Source organism: Telopea speciosissima, chromosome 2 (assembly GCF_018873765.1).
Source record: "Telopea speciosissima isolate NSW1024214 ecotype Mountain lineage chromosome 2, Tspe_v1, whole genome shotgun sequence".
NCBI lineage: Eukaryota > Viridiplantae > Streptophyta > Magnoliopsida > Proteales > Proteaceae > Telopea > Telopea speciosissima.
Window position 1 is genome coordinate 58,734,378 of NC_057917.1, and position 27,755 is coordinate 58,762,132.

The 27,755-nt window shown below is 38.7% G+C and overlaps 1 protein-coding gene across 3 annotated transcripts; it reads right to left on the reverse strand.

Moving 5' to 3' along the window:
* LOC122652555 lies at nucleotides 1–27,755 on the reverse strand. Of its 3 annotated transcripts, XM_043846334.1 has the most exons (5): nucleotides 27,603–27,755; nucleotides 27,370–27,507; nucleotides 27,190–27,265; nucleotides 14,802–14,809; nucleotides 10,768–10,778 (listed from the first exon to the last, which is right to left on the reverse strand). In XM_043846334.1, exons 1-4 carry the CDS (start codon nucleotides 27,684–27,686, stop codon nucleotides 14,802–14,804), a joined length of 306 nt encoding a protein of 101 aa, XP_043702269.1. In that variant the 5' UTR covers nucleotides 27,687–27,755; the 3' UTR covers nucleotides 10,768–10,778. The 3 variants fall into 3 exon arrangements, with proteins under 3 accessions (XP_043702268.1, XP_043702269.1, XP_043702267.1); XM_043846333.1 differs by lacking the exons at nucleotides 10,768–10,778; nucleotides 14,802–14,809 and adding an exon at nucleotides 1–69; XM_043846332.1 differs by lacking the exons at nucleotides 10,768–10,778; nucleotides 14,802–14,809 and having other exon boundaries at nucleotides 26,892–27,265.

Below are 27,755 nucleotides of genomic sequence, written 5' to 3' on the forward strand. Positions count from 1 at the left end.
ACTTTCTGGACCTTCCACCTCCAAATCCCATTTCTTGCTCTTATTTTGCCAGAATACAGAATCAAATCCCTGCATTTTTGTCGTCGCAATTGTCATCAATCACAATATTCACTTCGGCTTCATCTAGTTGCAAGTAAAGGGAAGGGAAGGGAAATCGGATTAAGAAAAAGAAAAAGAAAACTTTTATAATCATGACGTATAGCCTTCTTAAAAGTCTTACCATAGTTGCTAATTGTATTTTTCAGATGTAATCTTTATTTTCCTTTTAAAATCCAAACGATTTGGTTGCAACTTAAAGTAAATTTAATAATTATATTTGAAATGTTATGGAGTTGGTACTGGTCAGAAAAGTTTTCATTTTAGTTGTGTTAAACATCAATTTTTTCCAACCAGACACAGACTTCTTGTAATTAAACTCTAGTGGTCTTCATCTCAACCTTTTGGAAACAAATCACAAGCCACACTTTATCTATGTGGTAATCTAGTTGAAACTTGAAAGTCAACTCTTGACATATCCAAAATAAATAGCTAAAAGATTTAGAAGTATGCATGAAACCATACCAACCACTTCATCCGCTCCTTGCACATCTGCACTTATTCCATACTCCCAGAACTTCATAAAATTCTGGACTTCATTAGCCAATGCTATCAAACCTTCCTTTCCTCTCATCACCTCCTCCTAATAGCTCATTCACAATCTTCCAAGTTTCTGTTCTTTTTTTTTTATCTCCCCCCCCCCCCCCTCCTTATGACCAACCTTTTAGACAATCCAATGCCACAAATTCTTACTTTTTTCACCAGTGTAATGATTGGTCATTTGGGCATAATTTTTTAGGTTTCCCATGCTTTTGTGGCTATGTACTGAAGCTCACTGACTTGAGAGATTATCATAATAAGGTTTAAATCCACCTAGAGACTAGGGTTCAGAAAACCAACAAAACCAGAATCAAGACTAATAGAATATTCCAGAATTCAAAAAAGTTTGAAGAAAACAAAATTTAGAATTCAGATGTGAACCAACTCATGGTCAAAGACCAGTTTTATATGGGAGAACAGCACTCCAGAATCTCAGATTAATCCATGGGGTGGATTCTTAGATCAATGAGTTTCATACTGCTTATAGGAACCTCAAAACAGGGATGTAGGTGCAGAACAAGAGAAGTAATGTATCTCAGCCAACAGAATTCAGAACAGATAAAAATTTGGTCAAAGGATTTATTAAATAAGAGGATCAACTTATCAAAATCTCAGCCAAATCTGATGGAAAGATATTGAAGAGTTTTACTTGAGCAAAAAAGATAAAGAAGATGAGAACAGTGATAACCGATGGACAGAAGTTGATCTTATGAGATAACAGAATATGATATGATAGTGATGAATAGCAACCAAAACAAGCAGAAAGAAATACTATCAAGTATTCAGTGAACTTAAACAAAACCAGAAACTGAAGAAATAAGGATGCACAGGAATATCTGACTAGTATTCTAGCAACAAGGAAACAAAAAAGATAGGAGAAGAAAGAAATATGACCAATGGAATCACCAATAGTGGCATAAGTTGGAATCACCACAGTAGAGTTTCTGAATCACAACAGCAAATAGACTCTGAATCATAATAAAATGAAAGAAAGCAATAGCTTCAAATTTAGAAAAACCTTGGGGCTGTTTCCCCCTAATCCTCTATTTATAAAAAGTGAAGACAGATCAATCATACTCCAAATATGAAAGCTAGAGATATAGTTGATCTAGATAACAACTCAGCCTCATCCCAACTAAATGGGGTCAACTACCTGGGTCCTCGCAAAGACAAAATAATAAAAATAAAAGTAAAAGAAAAGGGCACAACACGACGGCAACAACTCAGCAAGATCCTACCTTAATGGGGTCGGCTACATGGATCCTTGCCCTCCAATCAGCTCTATTGGAAGTCATGCTTGAGACTAGGCCTAAACTATGTCTTTCCTCACTACTTCTCCTAAGGTAATTATAGGCCTGCCCCTAGCTCTTTTGGATCCTTCAATTTGAATCAAATCACTCCTCCATACTGGTGCATCCCAAGGCCTCTGTTGAACATGCACCTCAAACGACTTTCACAGAGCTTATCTTGTATTGAGGCAACTCCCAAATCAGCTCTAATATGGTCATTTCTAACTTTATCCTTCCTAGTTTTGCAGCACATCCATCTCAGCATCCTCAATTCTACCACACTTAGTTTATCTATATGCCGCTTCTTAACTGCCTAGCATTCCGCCCCATATAACATAGCCGTTTGTATTACTGTCCTATAGAATTTTCCTTTAAGCTTTAAAGGAAGACGTCGATCACACAACACTCCAAACGCACCTCTCCACTTCATTCATCCCACTTTAATTCTTTGTGACAATCATCCTCTATGTCACCTTCTTTACTTATGATTGACCCCAGCTATCTAAAATAATCACTTCGCAGACCGCAGTATCTCTCTCCTCAATCTTCACCATTTCGTTATCCGTCTTAGTGTCTCTGAAGTTATAAACCATACACTCTCCACACCGTAAACAGAAAAAATATGAAGTCCTATCAGGTTGAAACTCTAAGTTTAGTTCCAATCAATTATCTAAAGCAAGAATAGAACAAATAAACTACAAAATTGTATCCCACGATGGGGAGGACCACCAAGGTATAAAGTATCGGTGCGTATCGTACCGTATTGGCCGATACGTCTCGGTATCGGTCGGTGTCGATACGATGCATACCGATACGCATCTATTTAAAAAATAATAATGTATCGACTGTATCGATATGTATCGATCGATACATGCTGATACGATACGATACGATACAGTCAACACGTACTTTCAATTTTTTATTATTCTTCAAATGTATCGGTACGTATCGATACTTAAAGAGACGTGTTATTTTCACTTTTTCCAGCAAAACACAAACGATACTTAAAGAGACGTGTTATTTTCACTTTCTCCACTTCACGAACTAAATCTCAACTTTTTCTCCCTTCGGGTCGCACCACAAAATATGTCGGGTAGGGTCAGATCCACATCGCACCACATCGCACTCGAATCCTTGGAATACAAGACATACTCAACACTTGTAGGGAAATTAAGGTAGGTTTGTTTCAAAAAACCTGATCTTTTGCTTCAAATCTTGCATTTTAGTTCTTTTTTTTTTTTTTTGCTATGATTCAAGGAGATTAGGTTCAACTAACTATTAGATGCATGCTTTGTATACATTTGCAAAGATACATCATTTTTCATCCAAAACCGAAAATGGCTTCCTTAAGGGTCAGTATTGTGTTTATGTTCGATCAGTACACAACATTCATCCTAGTTGCTCTTATTCTTGAAGACCCTTACAGACATGAGTTTGATCCACCCCGACATTCTTCATGGCAATAGAGTGACTCTGCACGTAAGAAATCTCATCTTTTATAACAATTTCATAGTGCCGCACTTGTTTGGTTATATATTATTCACAATTCTTAGTGTATATGCATGATATATGACACATATTGCTTGTTTATATTGTTTTTTGTGTCCAAAAGTGTATTTCCATGTATATTTTGATCATTTTCATGTGTTTCTGGCTTTCTGCACCGATCGATACGTATCTCCGATACGATACGATACGTTAAGATGCGTCTCTTAAAATCACCCGACTGATACGATACACGATACCCGATACCGATACTTTAAACGGACCACTCCTGGTTTAATTCTGAACCAAAAACTGGCTGAACCAAGGTTGAGTTAACTCAGGGCTACTGACTTGAATCTGGTTCTTCTTACCCTGATCTGCATCATATCAGCTACTGATTTGATGGATAGCTAGTTCTCTATCAAGTATCAACAAGTAGGCAACACAAGAACTACTGTTTCCAAATTAGAGGTGTTCATCCAATTCAAATTCAATATTTATCAAAAATCTACTTGCAATAGGAAAAACATGGGTCAACTAAAACCATCCTTTTCTCCCACCCATTTTAGAACCTGCAGATGTAATGGTAGTTCAAGCCCTTCAATAAGGATAAACTAATGAGACACTACTAAAATATGAACAATTTCCAATTCCTGAAGTTTCACAAATTCAAGAAAGATATGCAACAGCTACTCCATCTAATACAATAACCAGTCCCTTACCAGAACTGGGATTGTCTAGCAGAAAAAATCATGATCACCAGAACAGAGGAAATATAAAATTAAAGAGAAAATAATATAACTTGAACTGGAGTAATCAGAAAAGCCTGATAACCAAGTCAAGTGCTCTCTAAAACTATTAGAATAAGCATGTAAATATCTCTGCAAATGGAGTTCAAAAAATGGCTACACAGACAACTCCAAGTGCCACTGATGCTAATCAGCAAGGAAGGTACTCAAAAAAATATCAGAGGATGAATTGACTCAGTAATGACTCAGTACCAACTCAGTCTTGAAGACCTGAGTTAACTCAGGCTTTAACTCAGCTTGCGGTACTGGTTCACCCAGTTTTGGTTCAGAATTGAACCAGCAGTAGTTCCCATTATGGAACACTCTTTTAAGTAGTTTATTTGTTTTGATTTAAATAGTTACTTGTATTAGTGGTAATAGAATTCCAACTTATTAGAATATCATGTCTTGTTTTATTAGAATTTAAGTCCATTAGAACTCTCTTTTTTTTTTTTATGTTGTGCAGTAGGGAGAGTCTCTTCTTTTTTTTAAAAAAATAAAAAATTTCGTTGTTGAAGTCAATTATGACTCTTTTTACAAAAAGGATTAAGGGGATAGCTCTTGCTTTAATGAGTTCTGCGGTGATGCAGACCTGCCAACTGCTGTGGTAAATTAGCAGCCTGTTGTGGTGATTCCTTGGTTGTCACGGTGTCTAGGTGATCCTAGGTGTTGGAGGAGGGAAAATATCAAGGTGTCACCTTGACAACTATGGGTGATTCAACAAGTTGGTTGGTGGTGATTCCTTTGGTCATATCTCCTTCTCTTACCTTCATTACTTCTTGATGCAGGAATACACATCGGAAAATCTCTGCACTTTTCTACTCCTTTAATTCTAACCTCTTGAATACTATACATACTCCTTTTTGCTGGTTTTGGTTACTAATCGTTGTTATTATATCACATTCTGGTATTCCCAAAATATCAGCAAGATCTAGCCATGTGTTCACCAATCTTGAGTTCCGTCTAAAAGTGAAACTCCTTCAGATCTCCCAATCTGGAAAATCTCTGCACTTTTCTACTCCTTTAATTCTGACCTCTTGAATACTATACATACTCCTTTTTTGCTGGTTTTGGTTACTAATCATTGTTATTATCTCATATTCTGCTATTCCCAAAAATATCAGCAAGATCTAGCCATGTGTTCCTTCTAAAAGTGAAACTCCTCCAGATCTCCCAATCTGTCCATCAAATTGGTTGGGATTTTGAGAGGTTATTTCTCTTCTTTAGAACACCCATCAACCAGACTTTGAGCTCCGTCTGAATGGTACTTATTGAGTTTATTAATTTCTCCTACTTCTGTTCCTGTGCTCTGGTATCCTGAATTACTAATCTAACTTTCTGAAACAGTCATATTTAGTTTCTGTTTTCAGTTTAATTCTATGGAGATTTCTGATATTCTGCGGTTGCTGGTTTGGTTATTATTATCTATTTGATACTGGTTTCTGATTACCCAAAGTGATCATCGATTGATCAATTATTGGAATCGTATTCTCATTAGGATTCTGCTGTAACTCAGCATTTAGCCATTGGATCAGTCTGAGTTTTTTATATCATGTTCTGCTATTAAATATCACATTCGACCTGAATTTCCTGCCGATCTAATCATTTTATTTGTTTCTATTGGAATTTTTTTGAATCTGTAATCATGTTCCAAGTTTGTGATCCTGTTGATTTGTTGATTTATAAAGCCTAAACATTAAGTGGATTGAAACCTCAAATAGAATACTAGCTAACTAAAAACCAGGAAGTCAGACCAGAACTCAGGAGAATAGATATCCATTAGCTTAAGAATCAAGTTTGAACAAATCTGATCAGTATTCTGAGAGATATTGAAGTAAAAAAGCAACCAGAAACTTGGGAGAAAGGGTGCCGCAGGTGTGAGAAGGGTAGAAAAACTAACCTGTTATTTGGAGAGAATAAGATAGGAATTTAGAAGAAATAGAATAAGGCAGGAATACACCCAATCTGTAAAGAGACTCAACTCTTCCACTAAGGAATCCACCTTACGACTGTAGGGAATCTATCCAAACACACCATGAATTCACACAGCCAAATCTTGAAGAAAACTACATTACTCACAAACTGATTTGGAACTCAAACTACTACTTGGAATAGCCAATACAGATCAGCATATTTGACACTCCTACTCATTCTAGGTGATGCAGTAGCATTATCATGACTGGACCAACATGACTCGATCAGGAAACCTAGACTAAGGCTGTGTTTGGTAACGGTCCGAACACCGTTCTTTGCCGTTCTTCCGTTCTTTAAGAACAAAAAAACATGAAAATCTGTTTGGGTTGCCGGTTCGTTCTTATGTTCTTTTAGAACGAACCGGAGAGAATCTTTGCCAAAAGAACGTTCTTTACAGACCGTCTCAGACACGGTCTGTAAAGAACGAGAACGACTAAACGCAGGCAAAAATCGACCAAAACCCGTGAAAACCCGTGAAGGTCTTGGTTTGGAGATACAACCTTGCGATCAAACGTTGAGAAGAGAAGGGGAAGAGAAGGAGAAGAGAAGGAGCAGAGGAGGAGACCTCTACCTGTAACTCCGGCCTTCAAGGTAAGAACAACAAAACACGATCTCATCTCTCTCTCTCGCTCTCTCCCTCTCTCCCTCTCTCGCTTCCTCTCTCGCTCTCTCGCTCTCTATCTCGCTATCTCATTCTCTCTCTCTCTCTCTCTCCCTCTCACTCTCTCTGTCTCGTTCTCTCTCTCTACCCTGTTGTAGACCCTCTGGTGTTAGGTCGAAGAAGTCGGATCAAAAGGTATGGTTTTCAAAAGAAGTTGAGCAATTTTAGGGCTTTTGGATAATGTAACATTCTCTCAGTGTAATGTATTGATTTAGAAATTCTTCATGTTTAAAATTTTTAGGGTTCTTTGTTGAGTAGATAATCCGTGCCTCAATATGTAATCCGTGCTTTAAATTTTTTACGGTTCTTTCTCTATTTCGCTATTTAACAAAACCCTCGAGGTGTTTTGTGTCCTAGATGGGTTGTGATTCTTTGTAGGTGGATATGTAATGGAGAAAGATAACTCAATTGGGTTTTGAATATGTTGAAAAATTAAAAGTCAAAAACGATAGAGAGGCCCTAAGCCAACCATTATAAGTAAGACTAATAATGAAGAACTCAAACAACAATAGTTAGAAGAGCAAAAGAAAGAGATCTCTTGCAAAAGATATGATGGATGCTACAAAGATCTCTTGGCCTTGGAAACATGGTGGTTAAGGAAGGTAGAAGAAGAGTGGTATCTAATGATGATGTTGATGATGAAAGTTCAGGAGAAACTGGAAAGGTAAAGCTTGTCTTGTTAATTTCTCTTCCTACTTGTGATGATGAATTGAGGGAAAGAACAAAGTTCTCTCTTCTTTTTCTGTTTAAATCTTGCCAAGGATTTTGGGTTTCCATGGTTTTGGACAATTTGCTAGGGAAAATGTGTTTGGGTTCCCTCCGTTCCTCAGGGTAATGTTTTATTAATTTGTCTGTTATATCATATGATACAAGCTGTAATACATTTCCTGTGGTAAATCATTCCATGGTGAAGGCAATAAATACAGCAGCTATAAAATTTCAGTGCTAGATTAGGAAGGAAAATGCAAACCTGCATAGCCATACGGAAGAGAACAATGGGTCTACCTCCCAACCAACATTTCAACTCCCTTAAGACCTGTCATTGACACAAACAGGCTATCCCCTGTTTTATAAAACAATCTTCTTTTTTTTTCCATTTCTAGAGGATCGGCCTGTAGTGGTACAGAAGCAATCCTCAATACCCATTTATTGGCTGCCAAATGGGGCTTCATAAGGCTGCCATGTGGGCTGTTGAGTCCCTTCCAAGTTATGTTTCACATTGCTGTTGCAATAATAGCACGAAGAGGAGGGAAATGATGAGGAAGAACTTCATTAGACTGTGGTGGTGTGAAAGGTGCACTCACTCTATGTGGAGTGTCTGAACTCTGAAGTCCCAGGTAAATTTTCAAAGGGAAGATGGGAATCTGGAGTTTCATCTCTTTTCCTTCTCTCTTTCTAGTTATGCTGGTCTTTTTATTTTCTCCCTTTCTAGTCTCTCTACCCTAACTATATATGATAACAGATCAATCAAGGGTCTTTCCCTTGGAACAATTGCTGCCTTCAAACATGCATAGCTTTGGGGAAGATATGGAAGATGAGATCTCTTTTCCTTATTGTGAATGGATGTATTCATAACTTCCCTCCTGAATTTTCATTTTCCTTTTTTTTTTTTTTTCAAGTTAGATGCATTCATGTTGACTCTATTGATTTCCCATTTTGATGAGATCATAACTCACCTGCTGAATTCCTATTTGGAAATCTTGCTTGTTTACTTTCTCATGCAAAGATTCATTCCAATGCGACTCTCTTGCTGTATTTCTGTTTTAGACCTTTCCTCATTTCATTCCTCATGTGAAGATTCATGCTACTGTAACTTTTTTTGTTGTGTTTCTGTTTTGGATCTCTACTTAATGGGTCTTTAGCTCAAATTGGTAGAGCACTTGGAACATGAGCATGTTCCAAGGGGATGGTGGTTCGAATCCACCAAGACCCTTTTAATTCAACTGTTCATAGTATAGTCAGTTATGACACTAATCCACACAAGAACCCAATATTAATGGTATTTTTTAAAGTTGACATTTTTATAATTATTTTGGTTATGTTAATGAAATATTTTAATTTTATGCTAAGGTTGGTAAGAGAGAAAAGGGTTTTAAAAGTATTTTTTGGTATAATTTAGAAGGAAATGACATTATTGTAATTAATATCAAATTTGGAAGAACAGGTTTTACCAAACACCATTTTTGTTCTGAACATGTTCTTGAGACCATTACAAAACGGTCATTTTCGGTCACAGAACGCTGTTCCAGACTAGAAACGCCAAAGAACGTTTCTAGTCAAGAACGGGCGTTCTTTGTTCAGACTGTTACCAAATGCAGCCTAAGACGAACCAGGTCCAAACCACATTTCTAGCCAATAGGGGTTATTAGGGGATACACTTATAATCTTTTGTTTTTTATGTTTTATTTTGGGTTAGCAACATAGAAGATTTGGCTTCCCTAGTTTGAGAGCAGTTTCTATTCTGTAAGGAGTTTTATTTTCTTATTAATATGCATGTACTCTACCATGGGATTAGAGAATGGAATGAACTGAACAATCTGCTTGAGATATTGTGGTCTGCTGCGTGGGCCTGTTGGCCAACTGTATTTCTTGTCTCTCTCATCTCCCTCTTCCTTATCTCAGGTTCGACCTCTTTCTTCTCCCTTTATTTCTTCTATTCTTCTTACATTCTCCTATGTTATTCTTCATTTCCCTTCGTTCTTGTTTCCTCTCTTGTTCTTCATGCTATTTCCCTCTTACAACTGATACTCTGTTCCGGCACTAGTTCTGTATACAGCAAGGGAGACATCGATCTCTCTCAGGTCACATCCTTTCAACCACAACTTCTGAGGTCTGAAACTCAGCTTAGAGTGACTAAAACTCTAGAACCTAATATTTAAACCAGAACTCAGGCTTGGTTCTGATCTTTCTGCCAGACTTTGTTTCAGCCATTTTCTGTGGATCTTCAGGTTGCTGAACCACTTGATTGTGTATAGGATTTAATAGATTTGTGAGTTAGCAGCATACCTTTGAAATTTCAAATCAATCGGAGGTCAAGTGAGGGAGTCCTCACTATCAAAACCTCTTCTACTTCTGGACGAGAGGTAAGATAAACCTTTTTTCTTAATTACAAGTACGGGCCTGACATTAAATATTACATAAAAGCCCTTATACCCTTAATTGACTCTATTTTTATCACCATACCTTCTGGAAGTACCAAATTGATCCTATTCATCACATTTAATATGATTTTGTCCTAGAATCTGATGTCCTTTACTTCAAGAGGTTCTAAACTTCTATATTAGTTTTATTGCTAAGATCTTAATTTGAATTATTTAGTATTCTTGTGGGGCCACAGCGATCCCAAAGCATGGTTTCGTGAATTGAGATTGCATCATTGGGACCCTAGAGCCATAACATAAACTAATGGTAAAACCCAGACGTGACTCGGCTAACTTCTAAGTTCTAATGTAATACTGACTCAAATAACCCCACAAATTTAGACCAAACTCATCCTACTTGACTAATCTCGTAGTTATAGGTTCTCCCCATATTATAGGCTCATTAAAATGGACTACTACAATGAAAACCCATTGGACCAAAGGCACCACACAATTGTAACCAAACCCATTGGACCAAAGGGACCACCTATGTGAATTACCTGCATCATAGGTATGAAGGTGGCCAGGCGACCCAAGGCAGTGGAGGGGTGTCTAAGCGCTTAAGCGACAAGGTGCCCACCTAGGCATTGCCTAGGCAACCAAAGTGCCCAAGTGTTATTTTTTATTTCCCCTCTTTTCTAACATTATTTAGTATGCTACAATATGTACCATATATCGTCAAAAATCAACATTAAGCCACATCAAGTCATCAAAAATCAACATTAAGTCACATCAATTCATCAAAAGTCAATATTAAGCCACATTAAGACATAAAAAATCAACATAGAAATAGAAGACAGCAGAACTGAAGAAGCAAGCAATTGGAAGTTTGAAACAATCAAAACATACATTCGATTTACATGTTCTTGGAATTGGTCATTTTCAGGCATACCTAGTCTCCCATTTGGTTTATACTGTTCTTAGGAAATATGATCTTATCAATAAGTAATTAACCTACTCTCGATTTAGAGCAATGATTTTGTTCTGTAAGAAATTTTATTGATCAAATGATTTTATCTTTACATGAGACTTTTTGTATTAGGTAGAGCACAAAACCAGCTTTCCAACAAATCCAAGATTGCTTAAATCTGATTTATATTGAAGGAATTATGTTCCAGTCAAACCTTATTTGGTGTGCGTGAATGCTGTCAAAATCGATCTGTGTGAAAATATTTTCTTAAATATCAAAACAAATGAATATTTTACCGCACTTTTGGTTTTAATAATGTTTTACCATATTAGGATTTATGGAATTTTTAGATTTGATAAAAACCCCAGCATTAGAAAGTTGAAAATTTCACCCACAACCAAAAATCGAATTTTTGTTCTTGAGCTGGGGGTTGACTTTTTATCCTTTTGGAATTTGATTTTTTAACTATTTTTATTGGATTCAAATAGGGCAGTATTTGTTTATTTATGAATAATATCTTAAGTAAATGAAATAACAAATGATAGTTGGCATAAATAAGTGCCAGAACCTGGTTCGATACCAATTAAACCAGTGCAAGGCGCCCCACAATAAGGCGGCAGCCACCTAGGCACCTAGAAATCCGCCTGGACGCCTTGACAACTATGACTTGCATCACCAACCTTCTTAACTTCTTTTAATCTTTTGTAATAAACCCTTTGAAAAGCGATGAAACCTAAGAAAAAAAAATTATATCAAACCAAAACAACTAAAAGAATTTGTCCTGGTAATCAACCAAACATGACAAGAGCAGAGGTCTCAGTTCCTTATGACCAAACCACATAGACAACTTGTTATGTGTGGAAATATATGTACTCACAGCTTACCAAGCTTGGTGCAATCTGCTGTAACAACACTAGCATCCTGAGGACAGAAGCACACTATAACGCAAGATGATTGATGTAGATAACTCACATACATGGGTTGGGTTATGTATGCGTTGGGCCTTTGATCCCATGTGTTTTCCTTGTTAATGGGCCTAAAATATAGGTAGAAGGTAGACATACGGGATTAGGCTTAGTTAGTTCTTTTTAGAGAGTGGAACTTGGCAACAATAAGGTTGCTCCATTGCAACCTAGTGGTCACGGGTTCGAGCCGGGAACAGCCTCTCCATGAAGCAGGAGTAAGACTGAGTATACTTTGACCCTCCCCAGACCCCGCAGGTCATGCACTAGGTACGCCTTTTTTTTTTAGTTAGTTCTTTTTTTAATTTTAAGTAGTTTAATAAGTTTTGAATTCCATCACCTTACATGAGTAGGTTTCCTTTTAATATTATGCTTCTTATTGATGTTGCTTAGCAATAGGATTTGGCTTTCTTAGTCAGATTAGGATTAATATTTACTTTTCTATATAAAGCTTGTAAGAGCCATGGCACAAACATGATTTATGATTAAAAGTTTGAAGTTTCTTCAAGAATGGTGTGTTATTCAGTCATGGTGAGATGCCTTGGACGGTGAGATACTGATCCTGTTTGGTGGGAAGCCATATCTATCAAATTTATATTCATTTATACTCCGTTTTACTGCAAACAACATGCTGATTTAAATCTCCCATCAATTGATCCTGCTGTGTCTTGTTTGATTCACTGATTCAAGTGGTTTCAATCTTACTATCGAACTGTTAATCCTTAGTATACTGTTCTAGTGGGATCTCATCAGAAAGTATTTGATTATGACCTGTGGTTCCGCTGATTTAATGACCTGTGATTCCCCTGTTTTAGCCTTACTTTCGGCCTGATTTTATTCTTCACCTGAAACTGATTTACTCTCATATCAGGGTGAGACTTGGGGGCATTCAAGGCCTCCCTCATACAAGCCTTTGACACGGGTATCTCCCTGTTCTTAGATTTTGTTCTGCTGATATCAAAACTCTCTTTTTTTCAGCCTATCTTCAACTTCAGATCTGAAGTTCTTTAATTTACTTTAAACCTGACCTTTGGATTTGATCTATATTTTGGGAACTGATTGAAACTCGACCTGAATTTCCTGCTGATCAGAGTTCTTGATTCTGATTAATATAAGAAATCTCGTAATGGCTGAAATTCAATTTCAGATTTGAATATTCTTCAATTACTTTTACTCCGACCATTGGATCATTACCATCTTTCGAAGAACATCTATATTAATTATTAGTGATTGATTGTCAGAGTTTGACCTTCAGCTGCAAAGGTTGACTTTTCTGATTTGGGTGACTTTGGATCCTGTAAGAGGGGGTTATAGCCTGAACCTAGGGTTCATCCTACCTACCCCCCCACCAATGATGTTAAGTGCCAATGAAGAAGTAGGGATCAACTCTACCTCATTTGCATGAGCAGAAAGGAAGAGGACACACTACTAGTGATAACACAGCTCAGTCTAAGAACCAACCATTATCAGACTAAACATCAAACCCCCACCCAAAAGAAAAGTCAAGTTGAGCCATCACCGCCGCCCCCCAAAAAAAAAAAAAAAAAAAGATGTCCATCACCAACGTCTATTTGTAAATATGATAAAACAGTAAGATCGGCTTTAGTAATCGAAGAAAAAGCCCTTTTAATTTCGTTGGGCCTCCCTAGGGACCTTAGCAAGACACTCAACTCGTGGATCAAGGAGGTGGGACAGGCACATAACCAAGAACCAGGACATACGCTACCATGGAGTAGATTCCAAGACCTTTCCATAGGAAGCCAGTGGTAAAAGCCTAAGACCTATTCTAATGGATTAATCCTAAACCCATAGTTGAATTCAGAATCCTAACAGTAGAATCGTAGGAACTCAAACCAGCAGCGTAGAGTCTTTAATATCTTCCAATCTAAGGCTTAGACTAAACAGAAACTACCATCAACACTAGGTCTCCCCTAGTACTCCAATCCGCAAAAGTTTGGCTCCAATCCAATGGTTAGATGTTAGGATATGATTAGTGAATCCAAATTATTAACTAGTTAAATAAATAGAAACAAAGCTGTAACTTGCAACCTCACATCAGAACAGCACCACAGTAGGGTCGATCCATCCATTCATTAGGTAGAACATAATAGCTGAAACTCGAGTTAATCCAATAGGCAGAAACCCATAGTCAGCAACTAGACATCAGATTTAGTAACTACCTAGACATTCCTATCTACAGGACAGATTAGTTAATATTGGGATCGAAGGCACAGCTTAAATTACTTAATAACTTCATAAAATCTAAGCAAACTGTTGAGAACCGTGGGATTGGAATATTGTCACTTTACCTTAGGTTAATTAGGGCTTTATTATTTTTTCCCTATTTTACCTTTTTCACCCCTTGGGTTGTAATTCTTATTATAAATAGAGTAGACTGTAGACCTCTGTCATTAATGATAAGTCACATCATTCTCATTCTCTGATTCTGAACTCAATCCAAAGGCTAGATGTAGATATATCAGTACCTCAATGTTGCAGTCCAATAAGGGCAGGAAACAGAAACCTCTTTGGCAGCCTTCAAACAGTATTAAATCAAAAGGAACAACCACTCTACTTACTTGGATGCGTAGGAATTAATTTTGGAAGGATAGAACAAACAAAAAGATGATAGGCTATGGCAAGAGCTTCTCACCAGCCACCACTAGTCTCTCATTAGAGTTTTCCTGCATCTAACAAGTTCTTGCTTCACACAAGAGGAAAACAGCACAATAGCCATAGAGTTTTTTTTATCAAAATCATCGGTGGGGAGTATGACCCCTTCTTTTTATTCATTACTTAATGAAAAACATCCAAAACAAAAATCTCCTATGCATGGAAAGGAGGAATCCGTACAGGCCAAGTTTTTTTTTTTTTGGGTAAAAAAGAAACCTCTCCAAATTAGAAGCTTTATAGAACTTAGTGCATTAGAAACTAACTACTTAATCCCATATGGGACTTAAATCCCTAATATTTGATCTTATAGAATTGGTCCATTACAAGAGTAAACTCAAATATATTAAGCCCATGGCCCATGCAACCCATTGGATGCTCAAAATTACAGTTTGATGGCCTGGTTTGCTGCTGGCCTTCTTGTTCTTTTGAACAGCATCATCCTCTCAAAATCAAGTTGGGTTAAAATGTTAAAAAGGATACCAATCGCGGAGTATACCATATTTTCTAGACCTTCACATATTTTTATCATAATTTGCATAGCAATATTTTCCTCTACTAAATTTAGTATGTTTTTCTGTTTATGATAGAATGCGTTAGATGATTTATGTTGTTTGACCTCCACTGGCAGACAGATATGTATGACATAACAGGAACAGGACAGGAATTGGCATAAGAAAAACTGAGAATGGATAAAAAAAAATTAATTAATTAAATTTGGTATAAAGATTAGTGAAAGTGGCATACATTACCCTAGCATCCTCTCATCATACAAGCTACAGAACAAGAAGGAACCTTAAAATGGGGGGATTCTCTCTTTCAAAATGAGCGTCATGAGCTGGTCTAAAACTCGATTTCCATTCAAAGAAATGGGGGGAACTGGAGGAGGAATAACAACCTTTGCAGGAATTGGGGTTTTTATTTATTACTTATTTTTTATTTTTTATAAATTGAAGCAGGTTACACAGTAAATATCAACCCTAGGACAACAAAACTCAAATTCAAAGCTTGTCAACTGGCCCAATTTCAACTTATTGACCTTTTCCATTAGAATTAAGTTCATAGAGGATGCTCATACACAAATAGAATGGGTTGAGCCATTAAAATTATAATGAATAGGAGTCTCTATCTCCATTACTTGCGTTGGACCCCATGATGGATCCCAAACTACTGCAGGACTGTCCTAAGCAATTTAAAATGATTATGAATATGGCTGTACCAAATTGTACTTGTAATATGGCTACTATCAATTTGCTATATCAACCCCCCCCCAACGAGGTAAACCAAAAGAAAGCACGAAGAGGCAAAAAAATGAGCCAGTAAACAGGCAACACTGCTACATTCACGTCAACCCCTCCCCAAGAGGAATGTAGATTCAACAATTAATCTTCCAAAAATGTTCACCAATTTTGTAATGAATTTGGAATGGTTGTTCATAGATGGGACTAACACTCAAGTTTCTTCATTGATGGGCAGAAATCTCAAAGGAAAATTCTTAAACCCCTTTCACGAACCAATTGACTTCTTCAGTTCTGCTGTCTTCTAGTTCTATGTTGATTTTTGATGACTTGATGTGGCTTAATATTGATTTTTGATGACTTTATGTGACTTACTGTTGATTTTTGATGACTTGATTTGGCTTAATGTTGATTTTTGATGATATAAGGTTATATTGTAACATACTTTATTTTTTGGTAATATATTGTAACATACTAAATAATGTTAGAATAGAGAAGAAATAAAAAAGAACACTGGGGTGCCTTGATCGCCTAGGCAATACCTGGGTGATGCAGACCCTAGCCTCCTCGAATTGAAGAAGCCACCCTAAGCCTAGGATTTTAGTAGGAGCCTTAGTTTAGTTTATTTCAGTTCTATACCTAGTTTTTATTTTGTGTTTTTAATTGAACCGGTTTAAATTGGTTGTATTCAATTGGTTCAATTGGTCTAATTTAAGTGAAGTGCTCCTATTGGCTAATAGATTCTTATATCCTATTGGCTAGTAGAGAATCTTCTTTTATTTCAAGTAGTTTAAGTTGTTTTAAGTCATTAGGACTCTATTTTGAATCTATTTCAGCTTCCTAGTCAATTTAAGCTAGCTAATAGGTTAGGGATAGGATAGTGTCTAAGTCTATTTTTGAGTCTTCTATATAAGTTTGTAAGGGAGGCCAGCATTGAATACGAATTTGATTAATAAAAAATATTGTCTTGCTGCTGTCTTTGCTACTGCTGCTTCTCTCTTCAGAGACTGTCTTGTGTGTCATATCAAGATCCCCCCCTTGTGAGTAATATCAAGGTTGAAGGACTGGAATCCCTAGTGACTTCTTGCATCTTGTAGATCGGGAGGTCCTCTCTTAGCTTTTCTTCAATCTGCTACTGTTGGAGATCAGTGTTAATTCAAGTAAGTAGTTTTATAATTCTGCAATTTAATTCCTCTTCTTAATCCTCCACTTAACCCTAATCGATTCCCATAACCCTACCCTCACTCTAAAAATCTGTCCAGCCTTATCCCTCCACTCGATCTCAGTTGCAACCCAATCTGTCCATCAAAACCCTAAATCCAATTCTGCCCTAAATTGCAGAATTTCGTAACTCATCCAAACCCTAACTTCTTTATACCAAAATAACCCCCCAGACCTGCCCATTAATACCCTATAAACCCCTTTCCCAAAATCCACCCCTAAACCCTAGATCCTGAAAACACTCCATTTTTACAAGGTCTCTAACCCGAAACCCTAGATTTCCAACTTCATCCAAATCAATCCAAACCTACACCAGTAGACTCATAAAAACCTGCACTACCAACTTCATCCAAATCAATCCAAACCTATACCAGTAGACTCATAACCCTAATTCTGCCCTAATTAGCCTAAGCTGTCCCAATCGGCCAGCCTTGTTTGGTGATCCTATTACCTTGGTTCCTAGTGAGACTACTCCTACCTAGGACTACATTACTAGGTGGGTGCCTTGTCACCTAAGCACTTAGGCACCCCTCCACCGCCTTGCAGCCTTGACAACTACAGGTCCTTGTGTTTCATTGAAAATCTATTGATCTATATGTAAATCCAATTGTGACCTTATAGGCTTATGAGATGATTGAATATCTTTAAGTGTCTATACGTAAACCAAATGATTGTGAATCTCAATTTGATAAAACTCACCTCGACATTTCTATTTTTGTTTTTGAAGATGTCAAAAGGGGGAGAAAAATCAATAATGATATGAAGAAAGAAAAATAGAAGATGAGCTTAAATGGATATATTAAGAGGAGAAAATGGATGTTAATGTTGATGTGAGGATGTGTAATGACTCATCATATTTATTTATCCAAATAAGGGAAAAATGAAAGAAATGTATGAAAACCTTGTTAACAAAAAATAAGGTATTCAAAAGTTGGTATATTAATCTTTTAATAATATATTTATGTGCTTAATTAAACTATTGCCAATGAATGAAAACCTTGTTAATAGAAAATAAGGTATACTGATATTAGTGTAGTTATATTTTTTATTCTATGAAGATTTCTCAATCAACATTCTTCATGTTTATATTTGACAAAGAACCTCATGTTGAAGGGGAACAATTTTCTTCCCACATCATCATGGTTTTGTCATCTCCAAAAATGGGGAAATTGTTGAATCTAAAAGAGTCTAAATGATTATGTGTTTTGAATATGAAAACCTTGTATGATGTGTGTTGGGGTATTCTAACATGTTTGTTAATGTGCTAAGAGAATGATAAAACCCAAGTACTTGAGATGGAACCATTGATGGAAGAAATGACAAGTTAATTGAAGATCTGCTGACAACGGACTTCCGTGATGAAGTTACGGACTTCCATGAAGTGAAAGATTGATCCAACTTCGAAGATCAAATTGAAGAATACATCAAGAAAAAAGTGGATCAAGTTGAAGACATAGGATTTGCTCTTTATTTGTGTATTCATGTACTTATGATGATGTCCACAAGATGAGAAAGCCCAAATAAAAGTCAAATAAGGAGCCAAATGAACAAACCCAAGAAACTAGGAGGTTTGACTTAGAAAACTATATGACTTACTTTTCACGAACTTCCTTGAGTATTGACGGTCATCCTAATGTAGTCCTAGGTAGGACAAAGCCCACTAGGAACTAGGGGAAACAGCGTTATGTAATAGGGCTGGCCGAATGGACAGATTTAGGTAATTAGGCCAAAAACTAGGGTTAAGGTTAGGGTTTCGAACTAGGGTTTATTTGGTATTGAAGTGCAGGTTTCTAGAAGTCTAATAGTATAAGTTGGATCGAATTTGGATGAGGAGGTTGGAAATCTAGGGTTTCGGGTAGGATGCCTTATGAAAATGGACTGTTTGTGAGATCTAGGGTTTAGGGGCAGATTTTAGGAAAGAGGCTTATAGGGTTTTAATATGCAGGTTTAGGGGATCCTAATGATGTAAAGAGGTTAGGGTTTGGATAGGTTTTCAAATTCTGCTGTAGGGGCAGAATTAAGTTGCAGGTGTAATGGAGGTCGAATGTTGATGGGAGAAGGGGTATAGATCAGGTTCATATAGGAGAAAACAAAGTGCAGCAGGTTAACTTACTGTAATGCAGAGATAAGGCAGCAGCTTGAAGATTAATAGAGCCTCCTGACCTTCACAGTGCAAGGAGTCGCAGGAGTCCACCCACCCTTCACCACCTTGAGTCCACAAGGATGCAAGCTCACAGAGGAGCAGAGGCAGCAGCATGCAGGCAGCAATCTCAGATTGAAAACAAGGATTTTTTATGCAGAAAAGTAGTGGGGGAGCCTGCCCACGATAGGTGTATTTATAATAAAAAGAGGGGGCCAAAGGGCCTTACAAATAGTCAGATTTGAACTAGGAATCCCAGTTCTAAATCCTAGATCCAATCCTAGTCAGATTAGGACTAGTGATGCCTAATCTGATTCCTAATTACAATCAGCATACTTGTACTCTAAATAGGAGTGCAAGTTTAAATAAACAAAACAAACAAATAAAACAACCTATCCCTCTAAAATCGTGGAGGGAACTTAAGGAAATAAAAAGGGATAAAAAGACTGTTTTACCCCTAATAACTAAAACACAAAAATAAACTAAGTATGGAAAAATAAAGGTTCCAACGAAATTAAAGAACAGCCAAGTCATGGCTTCGGCTTCTTCTTCCTAGTGCTTGGATCTGCATCAACTCTCCCCGGCTTAGAAACATTCATCTCCGATGAATGGGTGAATGCCATATAGCGATCATATAACTCCGGATCAAGCTTCTAGAAATCATCGGCATGGATCCAAGTGCTGTCTTGGCGTGGGTGACCTTTCCACTTGACAAGGAAAGAGTGGTAACCGGCGCCTTGACGAGTTGCCTTATGCATATCGTCCAAAACCTCTTCAATCACATCTACCATAGGTGGCCTCAGTTGGGGCAGCCGCAACATGTGCTCTGAATCACTATCATCTGAATGATGCCCCGTGTACAAGTATAGATCAGCCACGTTGAAAACATTGCTTATGCCCATATCATCAGGCAACTCTAGAACATAAGCATTAGGCCCAATACGTTTCAGCACCTTGTATGGACCCATCTTCTTAGGATGGAGCTTACTGTTAACACCCGGTTGGTGTCTCTCTGGGTTCACTCGTACCATGACCATGTCTCCAGGCTTAAACTCTACGAACCGGTGATGCTTGTCGGCAGTGGACTTGCAGTGATCAGTACTGAGTGTAATCTTGCGTCGAACATCTGCGTGCACGTTGGTGATATGGCGGATGAATTCATCTGCTTCAACACTTACCCGAGCTTGAGGGGGTAAGGGAATGAGATCAATCGGACGGCGGGGTTGTATCCCAAGGAGAATCTCGAAAGGAGTACGACCGGTGGTCCTGTTCACGGAGCTGTTGTATGTAAACTCTGCAATGTCAAGGATAGAGGGCCACGTCTTCTCATAATCTCGAACCAAACACCGCAGCAAATTACCAAGGCTCCTGTTGACTACTTTTGTCTGTCCGCCAGTCTGGGGATGGAATGCAGTAGAGAACAAATGATTGGTGTTTGTCTTCAGCCATAGAGTCTTCCAGAAGTAACTCATAAATTTCACGTCACGATCGAATACGATGGTATTGGGTAACCCATGGATACGAACAATCTCCTTGAAGAACAGTTTGGTAATGTGGGAAGCATCAAGTGTTCTTTGACAAGGAATGAAGTGAGCCATCTTGGTGAATCTGTCAACCACCACCATGATGGAGTCAAATCTTTCTTTAGTAGGGGGTAGACCAAGTACGAAATCCATACTGAGATCAACCCATGGCTGGTGAGGGATCGGCAGTGGTGAATCGAGGCCTGTGTTTTGCTTGGTACCTTTAGCTAGCTGACAAACTCGACACCTCCGGATTACATGCTCTACATCCTTGGCAAAGTGAGGCCAATAGTACCGATCACTCACCTGCAAGATGGTTTTATCTTTCCCGAAGTGTCCTCCTAAACCTCCTCCATGTAACTCCCTGATAATATGGTGTCGTAAGGACGAATCGGGAATGCACAGCCAGGTTCCTAAGAACAAGTAACCATCATGTAATGAGTCCTTAGGGTGCTGTCCACCCTGCTTCAAATCAGCATGTAGGACTTGAAAGTCCTTGTCACTAGCATACTCGTCTTTGATCTGTTCAATGCTAAGTGCATGGGCTAAGAAAGTGTTCAAGGTCAGGACTTTTCTACTCAGTGCATCAACCACTGTATTTTCCTTTCCTGACTTGTATTTGAGGGCAAAGTTGAAATCCTGTAAATATGCAACCCATTTAGCATGCTTGGTGCTAATGGACTTCTGTGAGTGGAGGTGCTTGAGTGCCTCATGATCAGTGTACAGGACAAATTCTTTGCCAATAAGATAGTGTCTCCAATGTCGCAAGACCTGAACAACAGCATAAAGCTCTATATCATAAGTAGAGTACCGAGTCTTGGCATCATTAAGTTTCTCACTGTAGAATGCAATAGGATGCCCATTCTGCATAAGAACTCCGCCTAAACCAACATGGGAAGCATCAATAGCAACTTCGAAAATATGGTCAAAGTTGGGCAGGCGCAGCATTGGAGCTTCAGTCATCCTCTTCTTAATCACCTGGAAGCCTTTGTGAGCTGCTGCTGTCCATTCGAACTGACCCTTGTTCTGCTTGGTGCATTTGGTTATGGGTGCCATGATGGCACTGAAATTGCGAATGAATCGCCTGTAAAAAGAAGCCAAACCGTGGAAGCTTCGTACTTCAGTGAATGTCTTCGGAATAGGCCATTCAACTATGCTTCAGACCTTTTCCAGATCAGCTTCAACACCCTTTGAAGAGATTATAAAACCAAGGAAAACAACCTTGGGCAGCATGAAGGAGCACTTCTTTAAATTGATAAACAGCTTCTCTTGCCGGAGCACTCTTAGAACTTGTTTCAGGTGGTCTATATGTTCATCTGGGTGCTTACTGTACACCAAAATATCATCAAAATAAACAACGAGAAACTTACTGATGAAAGGACGAAGTACCTGTGTTATGACTCTCATGAATGTGCTAGGTGCATTCGTCAGGCCAAAGGGCATGACCTTCCACTCGAACAATCCATTTTTGGTCTTGAAAGCTATCTTCCATTCATCTCCAGGCCGGATGCGAATCTGATGGTATCCACTTCGAAGATCGATTTTGGAGAAGATCTTAGAACCGGACAGCATGTCTAGCATGTCATCAAGCCTAGGAATTGGGAACCTACACTTGATGGTAATCTTGTTGATAGCTCTACTGTCCACACACATGCGCCACGAACCATCCTTCTTTGGTGTCAACAAGGCTGGAACAGCACAAGGGCTTATGCTTTCTTCAATAAAGCCCTTCTTAAGAAGCTCTCCAACTTGTTTAGTAAGTTCTTCATGCTCAGAGAGACTCATTCTGTAGGCGGGCAGATTTGGTAACATAGCACCGGGTACCAAATCAATGGCATGTTGAATGTCTCTCAGTAGGGGTAACTCGTTGGGAAGTTCTTCTGGCACTACATCTGAAAAATCCTGCAATAACTCCTTAATAGGTTGTGTAAACTTCACTTCAGGTTGGGCAACAACCTCTTGAGTCACACGGCAAGAACCAAACCTGTATCATGGCTGGTTTGTTCAAACTCTCTCTGTGGAACAGCTAACAAATTACTTCCAGATTCTGTCCCCTTCTGATTAGTGCGCATGACACGGTGTTTACGTATTTCTGCCGGCAAATTAAGTGGGTACCACTTGATCTCTTCTCCTTCATGTTGAAACACACACAGGTTTTTCCTTCCTAGGAGAGCAACATCATTGTCGTATAGCCATGGTCTTCCTAGTAGAACATTAGTCATTCTCATCAGAATGATATCACACCAAATTTCCTCTGAATATTTTTGGGCTTGTAAAGGAACATAGCATCTCTTGTTCACATCAAGCTTATTCCCATTCAATAAGGAGACTTTGTATGGCATTGGATGCTTTTCAAATTTCAGATTTGGCTTCTTCACAAGGTCTTCAGACACAACATTAACGCAGTTGCCACTATCAACAATTATCTGGGCAATGCGTTCACCTGCTCGCAAGCGAGTATAGAAGATGCAACTACGTCGCCAATCTTCACCCTTAGATTCGGCACTCAATATACGTGCTACTACGTGTACACCTCGGGTATCTTCAAAGTCATCACCCAAGTCATCAAAATAAGCAGCCCCATCATCATCATCATCAGGGGGTAATGCATAAATACCCTGTTCATCAAAATCATCAGGGCTGTCTTCTTCCTTTTCAGCTACATGAATCGGTTTCTGTTTTTGTGGGCAGTCCTTAGCATAATGTCCCTTTTCATTGCAGCGATAGCAAGTGTTTGATTCACTGGTGGTCATTGGGGGCTTTGCCCTTGTCCACACGAGAAGAGCTGCCAGTGTAGGGGGTTGTCCGTGTAGAACCAGCAGTGATGTTGTTACCTCTATTGTAACCATTAGTTCGTTTGGATGCTGGAAAAGATTTCCTGGTGTCGAAAGTAGTGGAGCCAAACCTTCTAGTGGTGTTCAGGTCTTCAGCCTTCAATGCTTTCTCAAAGCAGTCCTTGATGTTTAGAACATCTGCAACTCCAATAGCTCTAATGATATTAGATCTCAATCTCAACCGAAATCGAGATAACATCTGAGTATAGTACGGGATGAAAAAGAATCGAACTTCTGCATGTACTCGGATACAGTCATATTCCCTTGCCGAAGGGAGTTGAGCTGATCTTGCAACTGAGCTCTGTAGTGTCTAGGCAAGTATTTCTCTGTCAGATCATACTTCATATCCTCCCAGTTGGTAGGTGCATGACCTTCTCGTTCCAAGTCTCTCTCGGTCTTACGCCACCATTCTTGAGCAGAGCCAATTAATTTGGTACGTGCCAATCTCATCTTTCGGTCTTCAGGCAAGTCATACCAGTCAAAATAGTCATCTAGGGCAGCAAGCCAATCATAGAATTTCCATGGATCACCATGCCCATCATACTCTTTCAACTCTAGTTTGACCTTCTGTTTATCAAATCTCCTGTTAGTAGCTTCATCTCCAGTGAAGTAGGATCTCATGTATTCCTCAAAGTTAGGTCTTCGAGGTGCTTTTGTAATTCTGTCCCTACCTTCCCTGTAGTCATCTCTGTCAAGTCTACGTCGGTCCCTGTAATCTCTGTCATGTCTGGAATGAACTCTGTGGTCCCTGTGATGTCTGGGATGACCTCTATGATATTCATCCCTTCCCAGAGTTCCATGTACTTCAGAATGAACTTGGAATCTGTCTTCCTCTACATATAGAGGGTTGCTTACAAGAGGCACAGCTTGCCTTTGCTCTACAATCTGTAACCGATCACTGATCTTATGGAGCATGTCCAGGATTGCAGCCATTGGATCAGGTGGGGGTGGTAGTGGTGGATCAACAACAAGGTTGCCTTGTTCTTCCATAGCTCTGATACCAATTTAATGTAGTCCTAGGTAGGACAAAGCCCACTAGGAACCAGGGGAAACAGGGTTATGTAATAGGGCTGGCCAAACGGACAGATTTAGGTAATTAGGCCAAAAACTAGGGTTAGGGTTAGGGTTTCGAACTAAGATTTATCTGGTATTGAAGTGCAGGTTTCTAGAAGTCTAATAGTATAAGTTGGATCGAATTTGGATGAGGTTGGAAATCTAGGGTTTCGGATAGGATGCCTTATGAAAATGGACTGTTTGTGAGATCTAGGGTTTAGGGGCAGATTTGAGGAAAGGGGCTCATGGGGTTTTAATATGCAAGTTTAGGGGATCCTAATGATGTAAAGAGGTTAGGGTTTGGATAGGTTTTTAAATTCTGCGATAGGGGCAGAATTAAGTTGCAGGTGTAATGGAGGTCGAATGTTGATGGGAGAAGGGGTATAGATCAGGTTTATATAGGAGAAAACAAAGTGCAGCAGGTTAACTTACTGTAATGCAGAGATAAGGCAGCAGCTTGAAGATTGATAGAGCCTCCTGACCTTCACAGTGCAAGGAGTCGCAGGAGTCCACCCACCCTTCACCACCTTGAGTCCACAAGGATGCAAGCTCGCAGAGGAGCAGAGGCAGCAGCGTGCAGGCAGCAATCTCAGATTGAAAACAAGGATTTTTTATGCAGAGAAGTAGTGGGGGAGCCTGCCCACGATAGGTGTATTTATAATAAAAAGAGGGGGCCAAAGGGCCTTACAAATAGTCAGATTTGAACTAGGAATCCCAGTTCTAAATCCTAGATCCAATCCTAGTCAGATTAGGACTAGTGATGCCTAATCTGATTCCTAATTACAATCAGCATACTTATACTCTAAATAGGAGTGCAAGTTTAAATAAACAAAACAAACAAATAAAACAACCTATCCCTCTAAAATCGTGGAGGGAACTTAAGTAAATAAAAAGGGATAAAAAGACTGTTTTACCCCTAATAACTAAAACACAAAAATAAACTAAGTATGGAAAAATAAAGGTTCCAACGAAATTAAAGAACAGCCAAGTCATGGCTTCGGCTTCTTCTTCCTAGTGCTTGGATCTGCATCACATCCGTGCTTACAATGGCAATTAAGTCAAAACTAAGATCTCTTTGATGGACAACCATGCCTTGTATTGAATGTCTGTGGATAGTCTTGATGGACTTCCGTGACTTGCTTTTGTCTTGACAAAGACCATGGTTTCTGAGTCCTTGTTTCCACGGAGTTCCGTGGAGGTCGTGTTGACTTCCGTTTTATAAACATTTAATGTTCCGCAGTAATGATGTTTGAACATTTTTAATCTTTGAGAAAACCCATTATTGACTTTAACAGCTAGTTTGTTGCCTATATAAGGGCTTGAGCCATTCGAACTAAATATAATGAGAACTTACACAAAAATATCATCTTGAGAAAAGGGCTTTATAGCTTGTGAGAATCATTAACCTTAATTGGTGCAGTTTCAGACTTGTACGAAGTCATATTGTTGTGCATAGCTTGCAGATATGTTCTACAGCTAGTGAGGTGCTTGTGGATAGCTCTGCAACTGAAAGAAGAAATCTTTGATCTGTGTGATCAGTATAAAAACTTTGGCCTGTGGGGCTCGGGTATGAAATCCTTAGCATGTGTGGCTCGGGTTAGAAATCTTTGATCTGTGTGATCCGGTGTAAAGCTTGATTCCTACCATTTGGAAAGCGATCCTTGATAGTGGAAATCCTTGGCATGTGTGGCCCGGGTAGTAGATGTAGGATTGGTGAATCCGAACCACTCTAAATCTCCTATGTGCATCATTGTCTCTATCTCTATCTCTCCCCAGACCTCGCAATGGCAGGAGCCTCGTGCACTAGGTACGCAGCCTTACCCCTACTTTTGCAAAGAGGCAGTTTCCAGACTCGAACCCGTGACCACTTGGTCACAATGGAGCAACCTTACTGTTGCACCAAGGCCCGCCCTCATTAATGAGAATATGCTATATCATGTTTAAATTTATAAAACCTAATTCACCCCCCTCTTGGGTTGCATTAGATCTTACACTTTTTTTTGTGTCAGATCTATCTATCTGAATCCAATAATTTTAAAAAAAACAAAACAAAATGAATTGTGTCTCAAGAAACTTTTCTAATTACTTTGGAGATGAAATAGTAGCATCACCATCTATGATATACTCCAAAGCAAAATTCCTAATTTTCACTTGATTATTGGTGAAATAAGAAATAGTGAGGCAGAAGAAGAAACCAAACGATGAATCTAGGATAGGATGCTTAACAAGACTTTTCCCTCCCAACTTGCCACTGATGATTAAGCTTTACTGTCGCTTCAAGATGAAACACCCAAATGAATGGGAATTCAATCGACTTCATGTGTTAACAGAAGATTGGTTGCTTCACTTTCAAATACCAATCAAAGGTTTTCAATGAAGAATATCACTCCAATTAAAATTTTATGCAGAATTAAAGTTAGCAATGTAATTGAATGTACACAGTGAAGGGCCTTAAGTAAACTGCGAACCAAAAATCAATTAAATACCCGGGAAGGAAAAGGATTCAGTGACCTAACAGTTTCCACTGAAATTCCAATGCCAACAACTATAACCAATTGCAGTTATCAAAAAAACCAAATAACACAAAAAGTTCTGACCATCAACTGGAAAACAAGGTTTAGTAATTAAGGCTTGAAAGTGTAAGGTTGTGGAAGTGACATCGGACCTCTCCTGGACTCATCATTATCTAAAAGCCTCTGAACTCTCTTCTTCGCGCAATACTGGCGATCGAAATGCTTAACCTAGAGTTCGAGACAAAAATAAATAAATAAATAAATCCTGCAATGTCAAAACCACAGTTAGAGAAAATTAGAAGCTACATATAGGAACCAAAAAAAACTCTTACCCATGTGCGTCGGCACTGTTGTTCATATTCAGCCCTGGATTTCTTGCATTCGACCGGGTATAGAAGACCGACGGAAGCAATTTCAGTGGGTTTCTTGTTGGATTCCTTCTCCATACAAGCGTAGAAAGCGTCCCGTGCCTAAGCGAAGCAATTAGCAACCCAATCCATAAAGCCAACCCAGAAGGAACAAGTTAGGACAAAGATAAAGAACGAACAACGAAGAGAAGTAATACCTTGTAGCAGGCTTGCCTCGCTCCTGCGAGCACGTCGGTGTGGATCTTATCGGCGTCTCGAGAATAGAGTGTTTCTAGTGCCATGACCGAAATTGGGAGCAACCCTTCCTCTTCTCCTCCATGAAACAGTAAACACTAGGAAGTTGCAGAAGA

Coding starts and splice junctions, on each gene's coding strand:
- LOC122652555 (XM_043846332.1), bottom strand. CDS start 27,686: ATGGCACTAGAAACACTCTATTCTCGAGACGCCGATAAGATCCACACC. Junction 27,508..27,602: donor CGAGGCAAGCCTGCTACAAG/GTATTACTTCTC, acceptor TGCTTCGCTTAG/GCACGGGACGCTTTCTACGC. Junction 27,266..27,369: donor AACAGTGCCGACGCACATGG/GTAAGAGTTTTT, acceptor CTCGAACTCTAG/GTTAAGCATTTCGATCGCCA.